This window comes from Girardinichthys multiradiatus, chromosome 23 (genome assembly GCF_021462225.1).
Source record: "Girardinichthys multiradiatus isolate DD_20200921_A chromosome 23, DD_fGirMul_XY1, whole genome shotgun sequence".
NCBI lineage: Eukaryota > Metazoa > Chordata > Actinopteri > Cyprinodontiformes > Goodeidae > Girardinichthys > Girardinichthys multiradiatus.
The window spans coordinates 34,394,118-34,412,760 of NC_061815.1; the positions used below are offsets into that span (position 1 = coordinate 34,394,118).

The following is an 18,643-nucleotide window of genomic DNA, read 5'->3' on the forward strand; positions in this document are numbered from 1 at the left end:
GTACAAATACTTGGTCAGGTCCAACATCTTAAAACCATCAAAATTATTAAACTGTTTTTTCTGGTGTTGTTCTTGTTGCCCCACTTAGTTTGACATTATGAGTCTCACTGTATTAAAGAACCCTGTCACAGTTTGTGGTGGAGAAAGACTAAAGCAGCACCAGGACTTTGGCAGGCACATGGTGGATGAGTACATTTATTGAGCAAAAATGAACTTACAGGAAATGAAAGAACACTCAGGAACCAGGAATGACAACAGGGACTGCAATGAAGATACAATGGACGATCCAACCATGACTTAAATCCAACAAAGATTAACAAAACTACATGAAAAACAGGTGGGTTCCATTAACCTGTTAGGCCGTAAGGGGTTTTGGACCAATTTTCGCCTGAAATTACATAACTTACAAAAATTAAGTATAGTTCCACAGTTGTAAAGTCTAAATGTAAACTTTTGGTACCTGTGTAAAGGTAAAATATAAAATAAAATTTTTTTTTTCAGTGAAACCACTATTGCAAATGTTACTCTGACTGATGTTGTGATTAAACAACAGAAAAATCAAATTCTTTGAGCCTTGCTAAATGAAATTGAGCTGAATTGTATCCTTTGTCTCCAATTGGAGGAATTTTAATTGTAAAATGAATAATAAATGATAAAATATGTAAACCAATGTGCAAAAAGGTATTCTATGAAAATATATTATTAAAGATATTATAAATGTGCAAAAATGTATATGGGCAGCACCCCCCACCCCTGGTCAGTTAAATGTCATCCATTACTTCTAAACTGATCATTATCCTCTTCTGTGCCATTATAAGTGATTGATTATTCAAAAATAACACACTACTGGAAGCTAACGGAGCAGAGCGCAAGCTAGAAGCCAACAGACTATAATTTGCAGATCAGGTGCACCCAGACCACATGACCTACGCACAGGGACGTGCACAGATAGACGCTAGGTGGTGCTAGAGCACCTGCCCTTTTTATCCTTTGGAAAAAAAAGTGCCCTCCTGAAATCTTTTTTTTTTTTACAGTGTATAGTGTGGGGCCCAAGGTAAAATTTCTGAATTTAAACGCCTATAATACCAGTGACCCACGTTTTGAAATTCCCCCACCCCTTCGCCAATACACGTCCGTGTCCCGCCTCGTGTGTCTCTCAACGGAGACGGGCAGTGTGCGGAGCGGAGAGTTGGACCTGCGCTGGTCCAGCTTACCTCTTCTCTCCTTCCCTCCGCCGTCAGATAGAGCCCTGCCCTGCCGGCAGGCCGGCTAACCATCCAGGAAACAAACAAAACAAATATACTTGCTTCCTAAACTTCAGATGAAAAAGTTAAAACTTCACCTGCCACCATTTTATCTAAACAGAACAGGCCAATCAATGGCACCTTTACTCGCTATGTCTTCTATGGCCGCCACCAGGCGCCAGGAGGATGTCTACGATTTAACTCTTAGTTTAAATTAGAAGAAAAAAATAAATTCAAATCTATCTCATAGATGTTGGTATTACATTTGCTATAATGGTCCATGATGACTTCTGTTTGTCTCATTTTTTTATTTATTTTTTATTACAAATATAGCCAAATGAGCTGGTTAACATTACAATTCATACACAACTAAAATACCTTTAATAAAGTTCAGTAAATGTGGGGCATCTAGGCTAAATTGTATTTTCTACTTCTGTGTGTATAAAAATGATTATGTGATCAGAGTTTTTTAATTTCTAAATAGCAGACATCTTATCAGTTCTCAGGACTTGTAATGTCATTAATTTTTATTCTCTAAGAATAATTTCTGTCATAAATTACACTGGCTACATGCAGAAGTATAGATGATTCTTCTTATGATCATATTCTCTGATGTTGGTTTCATTTTGACTATAAAGATTTTATAACTCATTTTCTGAGTATAGTTGATTTACGCTGTAGAATGGTCACTGGTTACTGAAGATAACTCATTTAGTGTGACCTACCTGGTAAATTTGGCAGTGTAACCTGCTTTGCTACAACATAAGGTTATTTGGTGCAGAAGACATTTTGTGATAAAAGTACAGAATAATATCGTCAAGACAAACACGTTGTGCTCAGTGTGTAAAAATAAAAATAAATGAAGGATAACAAAAGTTTCAAATTTGACTCAGGAAGTTCAGGTTGAAAATCAATAATCTAACTTTAAATCAGTCTATGATAATTTTGTTACCTTATTAATCTTGAGAATTTTGTCAAATGCATTCTTGTTTTGAGTTTTTTTTCGTAGGTGGTCATTTCCCTTCAACCCACAGGACAGTTTGTTTTGGGGGTGCTTAGTAATACATATAAATTATGTTCATGTTGTGCCTGTAATAAATCTCACACTACAAAGGCAACCGACAGCTCCATGTGCCGCACAGGGTGCCCTTTTTTTCCACTTGAGCACCTGCCCCCCAAAATGTCTGTGCACGCCACTGCCTACGCACACAAATGACATCACCGAAGAAGGAGCTAGAAAGACGAGTTATGACTTGTTAGAAAGGTGAGTGTCTATAGTTTGTAAAGATATTGGACATATGGGGATGCTGCAAAAAGAAAGGTGCTTTTTGTACCGTTTTGTTCACAGAGTAAGCCATGTCTGAGGGACCTTTCAAATTTCATTGCGCGTGTTTAAGTTCTTGCAATACAAACATTTTTTGTGCAAAACCCATTTGGTGAATTGTTTTGTGAACATTAAGGCCTCCTCTTGTGACTAATTTAAGAAAAAAAAAAAACAGGTGGACAAAGACGAAACAAATGGAGCAGGCGGAGGAAGTCTCGGAAGGAGGGCAACAAAAACAAAACACGTAACAAGGCCTGTACAGGTCTTTGAAGAGGACTTGTTCCACTGTAGATAATTACACTCTGTGACCACCCTCAACCAGCACTGTCGAATGATCTTCTGCTTTTGTTCTGAAAATGGTAAACACATTTCCCACCAAAACCCATTCATGTTTGGAACACAGAATCACAGAACCAGAATCCTGCCTGCACTGTATTATGGTCTGACAGCTCCATGGTGTTTATACTGGCATTTTATCATTTCAACAGATAAACCTGGTGTTGGAATAATTGTATATAGTTTTATCTTATATTTTTTCCTTTCATCTTATAGTTTTTCCTTTTCTTTAACTTTACTATTTGATCTTTATAACCTTTCATGCTGTATGTGTGAGTAAGGATGTGATGAGTTTGTTTGCAGGCAAGAATCAAAGGTGGAGCTGGGAAGGAAGCAGTCACAGTTGAGGAGGTCATAAAGAGAGTGGCTGATTGTGCTGAACAGAAGACACACTGATCTTAAGATGGGAGAGATTGTGGAAGTGTGTTGTTACAAGATAATGGTGTTTATGACCTGTTTACGTTGCAGCTGTTTATCCCACCCTTCAGAGCAGCAATGTTTATTGTAACTAGGGAACCCCCAAAGATAATAAAAAGAGAGGTGCGGACAGATGGTTTTCAGAGCGGTAGGAGATTTGTAACTGAAAGCACATCTCTGTCCATTCTCCTTGCAGCGAATAAAATAACTAATTCTTTGTCTTTCTCTTCTTTTTGTGATGATTATAAGTATTTTAGGTTGTTTGAACCTGACACCTGGCACCTTCAGGCCTCTGGCAATTGTTCCCCAAGAATTAACAGAAATTGGTTAAGATCGACAATTCTTTTACATTGCTTCTTTTTTATTTGTTTATTCCATGTAAAGAAATAGCATGTCTGAGGTGTTGGCTTAAAATACATTTACATGTGTGCCTCAATCGAACTCAAATGTTGTGAATTAATATCAGAAGCTTACAAAGCCATGTAATCATTATCTGAGCTTTCCCAGAGTGTTTGAAGGCATATTACATGTCAGTTTATGTTTTCAAAGAGTGATAAAAATAAATTATCATTCTTGCATCAAACATATTCAAGGAACAATATGACAACAGTTGTTAATTGTTTCCTCCCATCAGTCTCCACAATTATTGTGAAAGGACTCTTTTACCCTAATTGGTTTGCATTTTCTGTTCAACAACAAAAGATGGAAAACTTGCTTTTTTGTGAAATGGAGTTTAGACGAAAATTCAACTTGGAAGACTCACCTCTACTTCTGGCTCCGTCTGACTACTCCACTTCTTTCTCCGTTCCAACCAGCTTCTGGTTCGCAATCCTCTTTAGCCAGTCACCCTCAAGGCTTTGCTTTAAAAGACCTTCATATGCAGAATCTCCTGCTCTTCAACTGAGCTTCGAACCTACTCCACCCCATCTCCACCATCAGGCTTCAAGCTCCTACCAATTCCCTTATCTCCTCAGGCCTCCACTCCACCACCAGTATCAGGATCCCGGGAGGGAAGACTTCTCTAATTCTAACCCAAAGATGTTTATTCAAGCTCATGCCATTATCAGCATCCGTGTCTTCCATCGGGGTCTTAGCGCCACAAGAAAACAAACACCAGCTGATAAAATTCTCTAATTGCCATCTCTGTGTTTCTCTCATTTGTAAGTCTTTTCAGGTTGAAATACGATTTGACCAAGTTGGTAAAAAAGCTCAACAAGCTGATAAAAAAGGCTGGCTCTGTTCTGGGGACTTCTCTGGAACCTCTGGAGATCATTGTGGAAAGACTGATTCTTCATAAAATGAAGAACATTATGGAGAACCCTGAGCATCCTCTTCATGAGACTGTCCTACAACAACAGAGTGTCTTCAGTCAGAGGCTTCTTCAGACCTGCTGTAAGACGGAGCGCTACAGGAGATCCTTCCTGCCCACAGCCATCAGCATCTTCAACGGCTCTTTGAAGAAACCTTCATAATGAGCTACAACAACATTTAATTTCCCTTTGGGATTAATAAAGTATTTTTGAATTTGAATTGAATTTAATTATTATAATCTCATCACTCTCACAGACAGTAAAACTGTCAGAGTTAGACACACTGATAAACTCAGAGAAGGTATGAATGAAGACACAAGTGAGTTAGTTATCTTTGACAGTCCATTCTCTCAGAGATGCTGCTGCCTGAACACAGCCTTTTATTAAAGAAAGGAAAAAAAACACTCATGTTACAGCATCGTGGGTGTGACGACACACAGTTTCACAAATACAAGTTCTACTGATTAAAACTGGTTTATCCAGATACTGATACAGCACACACGTCCACATCTGGTACTCAAGGACACGAAGATTGGCTGGGGTGCGAAAAGCCCTCTTCCCAGAACTCCCCCACACGCACACAAGTTCCTGCTCAGTCTGCATAGCAACCACCCAAATGCAACTCTAACACAAGATGACAATTCTGTTAATAGTTCATAAAACACTCAAGATAAATGTGAAAAGTATTCAAACCACTTCTATCAAAGTTCATCAAACTAAATAAATGAAAATATCTTTTAATTATCAGTCATTTAGGATAAAGAACTTTTTAAGCTAAGCAATGATAATTCATGTACAAATCTTCCCACAAAAACCCAGTCATGTTATAAGATAATTCTACCTAAATATGGAGAACCAATACTACAATAATTAAGAATACATACAGATTTAAAGGTATGTGGGGCACAAATATATATAAGTATACGAAGGCCTACCAACATGCCTAGAGTATACAGTTCCAATCTGCCCCTCACTTTGCCTTCTTGGTGACATCACATAAGTAGATTTGGAAACAAATCCTGCCACATCCTTCTTGCGGTTTTATTCATTGCAACAAAAACAATACATAAAAACTGGAAGAATAAATGCAGTTTAAATATAATGCATTTCAAAAATATGTTATTAGACTGTTTCTAGTGAGAGAATAAATGTTTGTAAAAAAAACCAACAGAATGATTTTGAATTCTCTTGGTCTCCAATCATAGAATACATCACATTGTAGCGTAGGGGTATGGGCATAGCCAGATTGGCATTGGAGACCAGGGTGAATGGGGATACTGGTGCCAGGGCAGTACTGTCCCTTGGCAGACTTGGCATTTAAGTGCTGCCCTGGGGTGGCGATGGGTCTGGAATGGGGGTGCCGGTGGTGAGGATCCTGCCGCTGCTGGAACTGAGGCTGGGTCAGGCCATGGGTATCTGTGCTCTCTTGTCTGGCCTGCTTCAGATCCTCGCTAGTTTGGGCAGGTCCGGGGTGACTTGGGGTCTTCCGTGGTTCTTGGTGGGCCGTTGGGGCTTCGTGGACTAGGGCCCATGGGTGGAACAGAATAGGGGCTGGGGCTGGGAGGGGGGTTTAGGGATTTGGGTATGTCTGGGTTAATAATAGGGGGCTGGAGGCTGGGAGCACTGGGTGTCTTTAGGGATCTCTGGGGGGGTCTCTGGCCTCAGTCGGTGCTGGGCTGGTGTGGGTGCTGGAAGGACTAGAGGAGGCCAGTTGGGGAGCTGGCCACTAAGGGCAGAATTTTTGCTGGTGCCTGGATGCCCACCTCTCCTCCATCACATATGTAACACCACATACCTGTGGGGTCTTCGGTTGTGGTACGATATGCCTTGTAGGCATGGAGAGAGCACCATGCAATGCCTTGCCTCTGCTATATTTGGCCCCGTCCTGCTCCTCAATTTTAATACATTAGAGACACTTAGGGCTTTTGGGCTGGGGTGTGGGAGACTCTGTTGTCAACAAGCAGTGGAGGCTCAAACACCCTAGCCACAACCCCACATTTGTGGCACTTTAGACATCCACATCTGCATTCATCACAACACTTCAAAATACCACAGGCACACTCATAAACATCAAGGAGAGGGTGCTGTGCTCAGGTGGCATGGTGTGGTCTCCTGGCTTACGCCATGGGGCCTGTGCCGGCTTGGCAAGGACTGAGGGTAAGTGGATGGTTTGGGGGTCTCTGATGGCACCAAAACGATGTTCCAGCAGGAACCACTTTAAAAAGTTGTTGTCTATGTGGGGGCTCGGGCCATGTCCTGGAGTGGTAGGTGCCTGTCTGTTGGCTTATGGGTTCCGGAGGTGTGTTGGGCTGATTGAGGGCAACGGGGACTGCGCTGGGCTCTGGTTGGTATCCTTCCCTCTAGGTCTCTTGGGAATTGGCACCCCAGAGTAAAATACAATGAGCCCCTCCTATCTTGGTCTCTCTGGGTTCTGACTGTTGCGGTGAGCTGGTGCCTGCCCAACTTGTTGAGGGCTTTAGGGGGGTCTTCCCTGCTTGGGGAACTGGTTTCCGGGCTTGTCCTGCGTGGCTGGAGGTGATGGTGTAACACCTTAAGGTGAGAAACTCAAACACAACCACTCAACTCAAACCAACGTATTTCTACAGAAATATACTTCCGCCCAGCTACTCAGGCACACACAGACACACACACAAAGACACACACCCATGCACCAACACACAATTATTCAGTTGGTCATGAAAGGTCATAAAAAACAGAGGTTACTATAACGTCAATGTGGCCTGCCTACTCTGATGCTGGATTGAATCCTTGAATCCAGGATACTGTATTGAGACATCCTTTGTGTACAGAAAAACTGCTCAGGCACATGTAGACAACCATCTGCTCCATATGATATGATTGAAATGCCATGACAGGACACATAAAAAATGCTAAAATCAGAAGATCTACAACTAAAAGGAGGCTCACGCCTAACGCTAAAATGGAAGCATAAACTAAAATGCACAGGGAATACAACACAACAAATAAATATGAAAATTATCACAAAGGAAATGACGGATCTGGCAAGAGCTTAAAAACCATAATAAACAATTGAGGAATGATCAGAACATAAATGCAAATAAAATAAATAAAAAACAAACACAGGTGGATGTTGACAAAGTCTTGGTAATACTACTAAAACAAAAGGCATAAAGGCAGACGCAATTTTGTTAGAGGAATACAAAAAACTGGATTTGAATAAACACAGTCAACACAAAATGTTTGTAGGATAAACTTAGAAACTTTTGTCTTTTGCTACATTTTTAATTTTCATAAAACAAATTAGCAAAGTTAAACTTGACAGCCAAACAAGAACATTATCATGTAATAAAATGTAGCACGGAGGTATGATGCTAATTGGAAGTGGCAGATGGTTGTTGTGGTTTAGAAACGATGAGATTCTTCCTTGATTTTTAAAAGTTCACAAAGTAATTGTTGCATGTTATTTAGATGGAGGGGTTGATTTGTTCTATTTTTAGTTCAAAGGACTGACAAACCTGTTTTACTCAAAAATATACAATCTGTTCAACAATACAGAAAGGTCTCAGTTATTTAAATTTAGAATGGAAAATCAGAAAGATCCATATACATAGGGCTGTTTTTATTTTCAACTTGTTTATGTAATGTACTCCACATTCATACAAGAAGCAAAAAGGTTTATTTTTCAAGAATACTATTATATGAAGGCAAACTTGTAATAAAATATTGAAATGCACTCCTTTTTTTACACATCTGCCTTTTATTCCAAGTTTTAATTAACTCCACAACTTTTAATTGTGTGTCAGTAACATTATGCACTAAAATCTCAAAATTAGAGTTTAAGTACAAGTTGACACAAATATATTCACACTGATCCTTTAACTGGTGAATACACACATTCAGTCATCAACTCTCTCTTCTCTTTTGATGTTGATGTTCTTCCATCTGAGAAATGTAATGCAGCGTAGTTCAGATCAGGTCTACCTTTAGTCTGTTCAGAAAAATAAAAAGTCATAAAAAGTCATTTTGTAATGTTCAGATGTAATGTTTAGTGTTACGAAGAACAAATTAGCTGACTTATAGTCATTACTTACATCGTTTTCTTTTTGGCTAAAGTTGCGTCTTCTCTGTGAAGAAGAGCTTTCTGTAAACATGGACCAAACAGTGACATATAAATAGGTTTGATTTATTTTAATTCATGTGATTTTAAGAATTTCTTGTATTAAATTTTTTTATGTAAATCAGTAATCAAAACAAACCTTTCAATCGTTCACATGCAGATCTTTGTGTTCGAAAGCAGATGAAGACAATGTTACCAATTACAGAAATGACCAAACAGATTACTGTGACCACAAGCACATTGATTTCATTTGTTTTATCTAGAAAACAAAGAAAAATATGTCATTACATCTAACAAAACAGATTTATTTATGATGATATTGGCCATTTGTATAATACCTCCAGAGATTTATACAATGTCATACCGATTTGAGGGTCCCTTTCCTTTCCAAATAGTATCTGTCCACATGTGGCCACAGCACAGTAGTAAGTCCCAGCATAAGAGGAGCTGACGTTCTTAGAGAAGTTATAAATACATCTCTTCTGAGAATCAGATCTCTTCTCACTATTTTCAGCCTTTTCCCCCTCAGTGTAGATAACATCTGGATAAGATTTATCTGATCTGGCCCTGAACCAGAACACACTGGGATCTCCTGAACAGGTTGTGTTCTCAGAGTCAGAGAGGAGTGAACACTGCAGGGTCTGTGAGACTGTCGGCTGCTGAACAACAGTGTAGGTCGATGTACTCTTAGAGTTTCCTGTGGAAAAAATAAAAGAAACATTTTCTGTTAGTGCACCATTCAAAGAAACTCAGATTTTAAAACTTGAGTAATCCTTCAAAAAAGCCTTGTTTTTTATCGAATTTGGTAAAGAGACTCTTTACTAAGTTACAACACTGCAAACACAGTCAGATTAAATGTTGGACACTCAAATTATGGTTGTCTTACATATATAGAGATATGTGTGTCTGTGTGTGTGTGTGTGTGTGTGTGTGTGTGCTACAAATAATGTCAGGTCAAACATTTTACACATATACACAGTTGGTATTTATTATATTCATGTATTTTAACCTCTACGTTTGAGAATATTATTGTTTTACAACGCCAACTACAATCCTATACAAAAAATTATTTAAACACAACAAATTTTTCCTTTTTTTTAAACAATGAATAAAGTTCTCACATTTTAAAAATTTGATTATTTAAATTGCAAGTAAGATTTTAATAATATTACTCATGGTAAAAGAAATGTCAATCTTATTTAAAAATGTTGTACCATTTAAGGGGTTTGGGTTTAGTTTGTTTTTACACAACCTTTTCTGCACCTTTTGGGTTTTTTTTTTTTGTTTTTTTTTTTGTTTTTTTTAACAAATGGGAACATTTTTGGTGTGTGATTTTGTACAGTTTAGGCTAGATTTACTTATTTTTTAATCCTGGCAAAGACCAGATCACTTTCTCACCACAATTAAAACCAATGTAGTGCATAAGAATATTATATACACTAAAATGTTGGAAATTTTCTTTCTATGTGGAGGAATAATGGCAATAGTACAACTTTAGATACATAAAGTGGAATACATTAACTAAGTTTGTTATCTGCGTTTATTTCCAATGTTGTTAGAGGATATGAGGCGATAATAAGAACAGAAAAAAAAAAATTACTTGAATATTGGAAATAAGCATTGTTTGCTGGTTTGAAAATTTTACTACCAGGCGACTTCTTTGCCCACTGAATTATGCTTCTCTTAGATATTACAAATCTTTCAGTAACAGTCATGTCCAGTTGGATTTGAGATAAATGTAAACAAAGATACATTTTAGAATTAAAGAATTTCTAAAATACTGGAAGAAGAAAATTATTTATTTACCTTTTATTGATAAATAAGTTCCACTCCACATAGATTCCATTGTGTCCAATTCAGCACAGTGATACATTCCCTCATCGTTTTGAGCTGTTGTTAAAATTGTAAGATTGCTGCTATCCCCAACGTATGTTATACTGAATCTTGAATCGGAGAAATAGGGTCCATAGTTGGGGCTTATGCTTCTCTGCAGCATCCCGATTAACTTCAGAGTATCTCCAGCACTCTGCTTGTACCAGTAAAGCCATGTGTTGCTCTGATATTTTCTACCAAAAGCACATGTCAGGATCACAGATTGACCAAGTTCAACTGTGACGACTGGAACCAAAGTATCTACATTGAGAAAATATGCAGCACGTGAAACAAAAAAGGGCAACATGACAATAAAAACATTAGATTGGACTCAACCAAAATACATATTTCAAATCCTTATATGAATTATATGCTGTTATAATTTTTGTGTAAAGGTACTTACACACTTGATGAAGAAGTAACAATGTGATCCATAACAGAGTCATGATGACACTGTCTTTAGTCAGACAGTAGATCATTTAAATAGCTGGAAGGAGGTGTAGAGGTTCTGACTGTGAAATGCTTCTGATTGGTTATCGCAGAATATACGAACAAAGGGCATTTCCTGTATGTATATTGAGCCTCTGCTCTCATTGTTGAGACTTTTTTCATTTTTTAGTATCCATGGGTTTTCTATGTATTATCAATAGTTCTTTCGCAAAGAAAATATGCACATAGAACCAAAGTTGCGAACAAACATGATATAAATGTTTGGTTCAGGGAACAAATTGCTAAATGTTTATTAGCCCCACAGCTTTATAACTAGCGCCACCAGCAGGTCAGTTTGTAACATCTATATATAACACTATGACCACAGATGGTTTAAAATTATGCAGTAACAACAGATGTTCAGATTTTTAGATAATGAATCATTATAAATTACAGAGACTTGGTGAGTTCCAACATCCTATAACCACCAAAGTTAATTAACTGTGTTTTCTGTTTTGGTTGTTCTCGCCCTAGTTTAGTTGACGTTTTGAGCCTCACTGTATTAAGGACCCATTACAATCCAAAGGTTACCGACACATTATTAGTGTTATTGGAGACTTTAGTATAGTCCTTTGGTACTTGAAGGCTTGTGATCAATGCAGTTTTCTTTCTGAATAAATTAAACAAATGTTCAGCCTCTGAAATACTGAATTGTAAAACACTTATTTAATTAGACACAAACAGCAGAAGAGTTGCTTATTGATCAGAGTTTTTTCTTATGCCTAAAATAGGCTAACCATATTACACAATAAGGTTTATAAGCTTTTGATATCTACATGCATCATTGCATAAAAGTAGAGATTCATTAGAAGCAATTCAGAGATGAAACAAATGACTTGAATAGTGTTCTGGAGAAACAGCCATGCAAAAACGCAGCACACCATCCTGTTAATTTGTACAGATATGTATAAAAGATATTGCTTTTCCCACATTATAAAATTATGTCAGTCTAACCTAAAATTTACAAAGCCATACACCACAGATTCTACCATGAAATTATTTATAAAAAAAAAATCCAAATGCAAACATTTGTGAAAAACTAAGTATACCCTCTAAATCAAGCATAAAACAAGATACACAAAACTGTAGAATGTACAGGTGTCACTCTTTTATCATGACTTCTAGGAAATTGTAATTGTTTACAGATATATAAAACTAGATTCTCCTACCTGATATTTCAGTTGGTGTGACAACAAAATAATAATTAAATAGGACAGGCAGGACATAGTGTATAAAGCATGTGTCTCAGAAAGATTGATGATTCAACAGCATGAAACAGTTGGATACCAGGATTAACACAGAATGGCTTTGGTAGGTACGGACTAGGTAGTAGGAAAGGATTGTCATTATTTTTCTTTGTTGTAGCTGAGGGTTGGTAATATGACAGTATAAGATTGTTAAAAATCAGAAGGTGTTGATGATCTAGCAAAGCAGAGAGATTATAAGAACATGTACAGGGCTTATTCTATGCATTCCAGTTCTATTCTTTATTGCAAATCCAAAAGACTGCTTGAAAACAGTATGTAGTGGTGTCTTTCATTTCACGGGTCATGTATTACATCTCAGCATATCTATAAAACATTTGGCTAGTTAAATCAACTTTTACCTTCCTTTATGTCGACACCGGGGTATTTTTTAGTGGCTGACATGTTAAGGCTTATGAGGACAGAAGTATCAGAGAAGTATGGGCTTATCAAAATATATAACGCTATCACAATTACATTTCTTTCTGAAAATGTGCAGCCTAGTTAGTTAGGTAATGTTTGATTTTTGTTTGGGTTTTTTTCAAACAATGCTGCAGATGCAGGTATGCATTCCAAATAAGTAGATTCAAAGTCTCTTTTCATGAAGGTGAGTAATTCAGGCAAGAACAATGCCTTAGAGGGTGGTTTCCAAATGTGAACTTGATAAGTGTTCCAGCTTTTCTAAGCCACACAGAAACATGGTAATTAAGCACTGGAAAGTTCAACAAGGAAAATGTTCTTAAAGAAAGAGAGTATATACTCCTGGCCAATCTAGCAACTGGTGAAATGAAGCATAAATCCTAAATACCCATTGCCTGATTGCTGATAGTAAACAAGTGAGTGAGACTCAAGAACTGGCCCTGCCCATGAGGAGATCTGCACAGGAAATGAAGAAGAGGGAGGAGTGAGAATACACAGAAAACCAAAGCAATGATTCCAGTAAAATGACACAGTCTTGAGTTGGGTTCAAGATAAAAGTCAGAAATTAGTCTATTGATGGATCTGTTTAACCTCAGGATCTGTTTAACCTCAAGGGAACACTTTTAGACTGAGTCTGTTACAACAAAAGACTTTCATTCCAACATGGCGAGGCTATCAAAAAATATCAGAAAAATAAATAAGACTATGAAAACATGGCAGTTGAACACTGATTCAACACTGATGATATACAACCCTTCATTCCAAAACACATGTAATATACACATTTTAGCTAGGTTGAAGGCAACAGGCATTCTTTGTATACATGACAGGACTTGATGTTCAACCAAATTCACTTCATTTATTTAGATTTAGACCAACATACATCATTTTCTACATATGAATAAAACAAGACATTTTCCTCACTCGCTAACATTAAATTAAACTTTATAGTTCCTCTTTTAGATCAAAATTTCAGAATAATGAAATGTTTTTGCTACTTTCTTCAAAGACAGAAGTTTATATACATCTCCTTAGCACTTGATATAAATACATACATTTAATTTATTTTTCCACAAGCTTCTCAGAGGAATTTGCAGGAGTTTTGACCCATTCCTCCAAATAGAAATTATTTAACAAAGTCAGGTTTGTAGGCCGCCTCGCTCACGCACACCTTTTCAGCTCTGCCCACAAGTTTCCTGGGGTACTGAGATTGGGACTTTTTTTTTTCCTTAAGCAACTTTGTGATTTAGGTCATGGTTTTCTTTGTTTCACTCTTCAAATGGAAAACCCATTTGTGCCTAAGCTTCTTAACCTGCCGGTGATGGAGCTGTGTGTGGTGTGTTTATTTTTTTGTTGTGTGCTTAATTTGTTTTGTGTTCAATTTTTTGTTTGATCACAAATAAATCATAGTAACTGTTGATCACAAATAAAACATAGTAACAGTTGCAATAGTGCTTCCACTTGAAAAATATAATTTTATGTCTTACCTTTACACAGGTACCAAAAGTTTGCATGTAGACCTCATAACTGTGGAGCTATACTTGATTTATACTGCCTGGCCAAATATAAAATCACCACCAAAAAATAAAAGGTCACACACTGATATTCCGTTGGACCGCCTTTAGCTTTTATTACGGCACACATTTGCTGTGGCATTATTTCGATAAGCTTCTGCAATGTCACAAGATTTATTTCCACCCGGTGTTGCATTATTTTATCACAAAGATCTTGCATTGATGATGGTAGAGTCTGACAGCTGTGCAAAGCCTTCTCCAGGATATCCCAAAGATTCTCAATGGGGTTAAGGTCTGGACTCTGTGGTGGTCAATCCATGCGTGGGAATGATGTCTCATGTTCCCTAAACCACTCTTTCACAATTCGTGCCCGATGAATCCTGGCATTGTCATCTTGGAATATGCCCACGCCATCAGGGAAGAAAAAAATCCATTGATGGAATAACCTGGTCATTCATTATATGCAAGTAGTCAGCTGACCTCATTCTTTGAACACATACTGTTGCTGAACCCAGGCCTGACCAACTGCAGCAACCCCAGATCATAGCACTGCTCCCACAGGCTTGTACAGTAGGCACTAGGCATGATGGGTGCATCACTTCACCTGCCTCTGTTCTTACCCTCATGCACCCATCAATCTGGAACAGGGTAAAGCTGAACTCATCAGACCATATAACCTTCTTCCGTTGCTCCAGAGTCCAATACTTATGCTCCCTAGCAAATTGAAGCCTTTTTTTCCGGTTAGCCTCACTGATTAGTGGTTTTCTTAGGGCTACACAGCTGTTCAGTCCCAATCCCTTAAGTTCCCTTCACATTGTGCGTGTGGAAATGCTCTTACTTTCACTATTAAACATAGCCCGGAGTTCTACTGTTGTTTTTCTTCGTTCCCTACTGTCCTTCCAGTTTTTAATAACGCGTTGGACAGTTCTTAACCCTATTGTGGTAGTTTCTGCAATCTCCTTAGAGGTTTTGTCTGCTTCATGCATTCCAATGATTCGACCCTTCTGAAACAGACTGACTATTTTCCACGACCACGGGATGTATCTTTCGACATGGTTGTTTAAGAAAAGAGAAGCAACTCATTGCACCAGTTGGGGTTAAACAACTTGTTGCCAGCTGAAACATAATCGCCCATGCAGTAATTATCCAATGGGAGGCTTGTACCTGTTTGCTTAGTTAAATCCAGGTGGCAACTTTTTTTTTGGCCAGGTAGTTTATTTCAAGTATGTAATTTCAGGCGGAAATTGCTTCTAAAACCCCTTAAGGCTTGTTTATATCTTGCGATGTCACTTCAAAATTTCTGCAAAACTTTCTTTCATGAGTCCATCTATTTTGTAAAGTACACCAGCCAAACACCAACACAAACTGACGCTACCACCTCTACTCATTACATTTCGGACAGTGGGAAAGGCTTAAAAATCTTCCCCCTTTTGCCTCTTAACCTTACAAAGGTCATAATTGCCACACTTTAATTTTAGTTTCAGACCACAGGATATTTTTGACAAAATTAAGCTTTTTGTTCATATGTGCCATTGCAAACTTTAATCTGGAGTTTTTTGTGCTTCTGATGTGTTGATGTCTTCCTCTTTGAGTGGCCTTTCACATGACTTGTGTGGACTTTGAGGCCCTGAAAGCAGTTACTTTGTGTAAGTGTTGGTTTAATTAGCCAGTCAGAAGCTTGGGTTTTCTTAAATTGTTTGAAGGTATATTGTATGTCAACTTGTGTTTTTAAATATTAATTAAAAACAATTCTCATTCTTGTATTAAACAAATACAGGGAACAATGTGACAATAGCTTCCTTGCATTTAAGGCACATCTGGGGCGATAGTAGTAGGGCTCCGTTCTATAACCGGTGGGTTGCCGGTTCAAACCCAATATCTCTGTCTCAGTCTTTGTGTCCTAGGGCAAGACTCTTCACCCGTCTTGCCTGCTGATGGTGGTCAGAAGGGTCGGTGGCGCCGACTGTATGGCAGCCTCACTTCTGTCAGTCTGCCCCAGGGCACCTTTGGCTTCGATGTAGCTTACCACTGTCAGTGTGTGAATGTGTGTATGAATGGGTGAATGATTGTAGTGTAGAGCGCTTTGGGGTCTTTGGACTTGATAGAGCAGTATACAAATGCAGAAAATTTACTGTTTACCATCTTTGTCTGCAGAATCCCTGCTGGTGCCTGTTAACAGCAGTCGAAGGATAAATCCTGGACACATCATCAACCGACAACAGAACAACACAACCACACACACACACAAACACACAGGCACACACAGACACACACACAAACTAACCCTTCTTTTTTTAACTGTGGATGGAAGTCGGACAACTCGTATTTCTGTAGACATACATACAAAACATGTTACTTTTTTCACTTTTGCATGACAAAGATGCAAGAAGCCAACTTCTTTATGTTTTCAAACATTCAAAAGTAAAACATGTAGGCAAACCTATGATAGAATAATATAAATGGAATCCTGTATTTTTGACAAATACCTTCCTTTTATGGGTTCTAACTGAATCTATAACTCTAAATTACATGTCAGTAACAGAATGCTTTCCTATCTCACATTTTGACTTTTATGTACAAGTCATATTCATATTCAAAATAATTATCTAACTTGAATACACACTTCACATGAATACACACTTTCATCCACTCTGATTTTCTTTCCTTTTGATGTTCTCCCTTCTGAGAAATGTAAAGCAGCGTAGTTGAGATCTGGTCCAGATTCAGGCTGTTCAGTAAAATGCATTTACATTTTAAAATTATTTTAGAACATTCAGCTATAATGTTGAGTGTTACAAACAGCAACATTCGGGGATTTGGTGTATTACTTATAGCATAATCAACTCAGTTATTTAATTATGCTTTGACAGCTCATTTCTGACAACTTCATACAATTTACCTAAATTCTATAGCAGATTATTCGTTAGTAAACAGCTTCAGGTTGGTTAAACAAGTCATGTCATATAATGCTGGTTTTGGGTTGGAATAAGGTGCAGAGCAGAGCGAGGGAGCCGCATGGTGAGTAGGAGAGTCATTCTAATAATAAGCAAGAGACTTACAAAAGGCAGGAAACGGAACATGGACAGGAAAGATTTAAAGGGTAGTTTTCAGGAGGATCAAGTGGGGAATAATGACAATCAGGGAGTATAAATACTCAGGGAGAGTGGAGATTGGACTAATGAACCAAGGGAGCTAATCAGAGGGGATTCAAGAACAGTTGGTGGAAGAGAGACTGAAGGCAACTGAGGGACAGAGTAAACAGTCCTCAAACTCACAACCCCAAACACAGGCAAATCATGACAGGTAATCGTAGCTTTTGAACATGACTTTACTCATGGGTCTTATCTATTTTATCTTTTTTTTTTTTTTTTTTTTTTTAAGCCTGGCCAAAGATTTAATGACATTTACCAAATTTAACACAGACAGTCTGCCAGCAAGAAGCAAACAATATGGAGGCAACCTTGTAAAAAAATATTGAAAATTCACTTTAGTTTTATGCACTTGAGTTTTAATAGAATCCACAATTTTTAATTGTACAGTACTATGCAAAGGTTTTAGGCAGGTGTCAAAAACTGCTGTGAACAAAACATGCTTTCAGAAATATAAATGATGATTGTTTATTTCTATCAATTTACAAAATGTTAAGTGAACGAACCCAAACATACAGCCAAAGTCATTAAGAACTATCTTCACCGTAAAGAAGAACAAGACTTACTGGAAGGGATGTCATGGCCCCCATAGAGCCCTGATCTCATCATTGAGTGTGTCTGGGATTACATGAAGAGACACAATGATGTGAGAAAGCCTACATCCACAGAAGATCTGTGGTTAGTTCTCCAAGATGTTTGAAACAACCTACCAGCAGAGTTCCTTCAAAAACTGTGTACAAGTTTACCTAGAAGAATTGATGCTGTTTTGAAGGCAAAGGGTGATCACACAAAATATTTATTTCATTTAGATTTCTCTTTTGTTCATTTACTGCATTTTGTTGATTGATGAAAATAAATGATTAGTACTTACATTTTTGAAAGCATTCTTTGTTTACAGCATTTTTTTCATACCTGCCTAAAACGTTTGCACAGTACTGTGTGTCAGTCACAGTATGCACTAAAGTTTCAAAATTTGAGTTTTATGTACAAGTTGACACACATATATATTTAAAATAATCCTTTAACTGGTGAATACACACATTCAGTCATCAACTCTCTCTTCTCCTTTGATGTTGATGTTCTTCCTTCTGAGAAATTTAATGCAGCGTAGTTCAGATCAGGTCCATCTTTAGTCTGTTTAGAAATACATTTCAGTTTAAAGGTTATTTTATAACCCTTAGATGTAATGTTACAAAGAACAAATTAGATGACTGAGAGTGATTAC

The 18,643-nt window shown here is 37.7% G+C and overlaps 1 protein-coding gene across 1 annotated transcript; it reads right to left on the reverse strand.

Moving 5' to 3' along the window:
- Window positions 1–7,846: 7,846 nt before the first annotated feature.
- On the reverse strand, window positions 7,847–11,048 carry LOC124860796. The gene is made up of 6 exons (XM_047354368.1): window positions 11,006–11,048; window positions 10,537–10,863; window positions 9,095–9,427; window positions 8,870–8,989; window positions 8,705–8,754; window positions 7,847–8,601 (listed from the first exon to the last, which is right to left on the reverse strand). The coding sequence occupies exons 1-6, from the start codon at window positions 11,046–11,048 to the stop codon at window positions 8,476–8,478; spliced, it is 999 nt and encodes a 332-aa protein (XP_047210324.1). The 3' UTR covers window positions 7,847–8,475.
- Window positions 11,049–18,643: the final 7,595 nt, after the last annotated feature.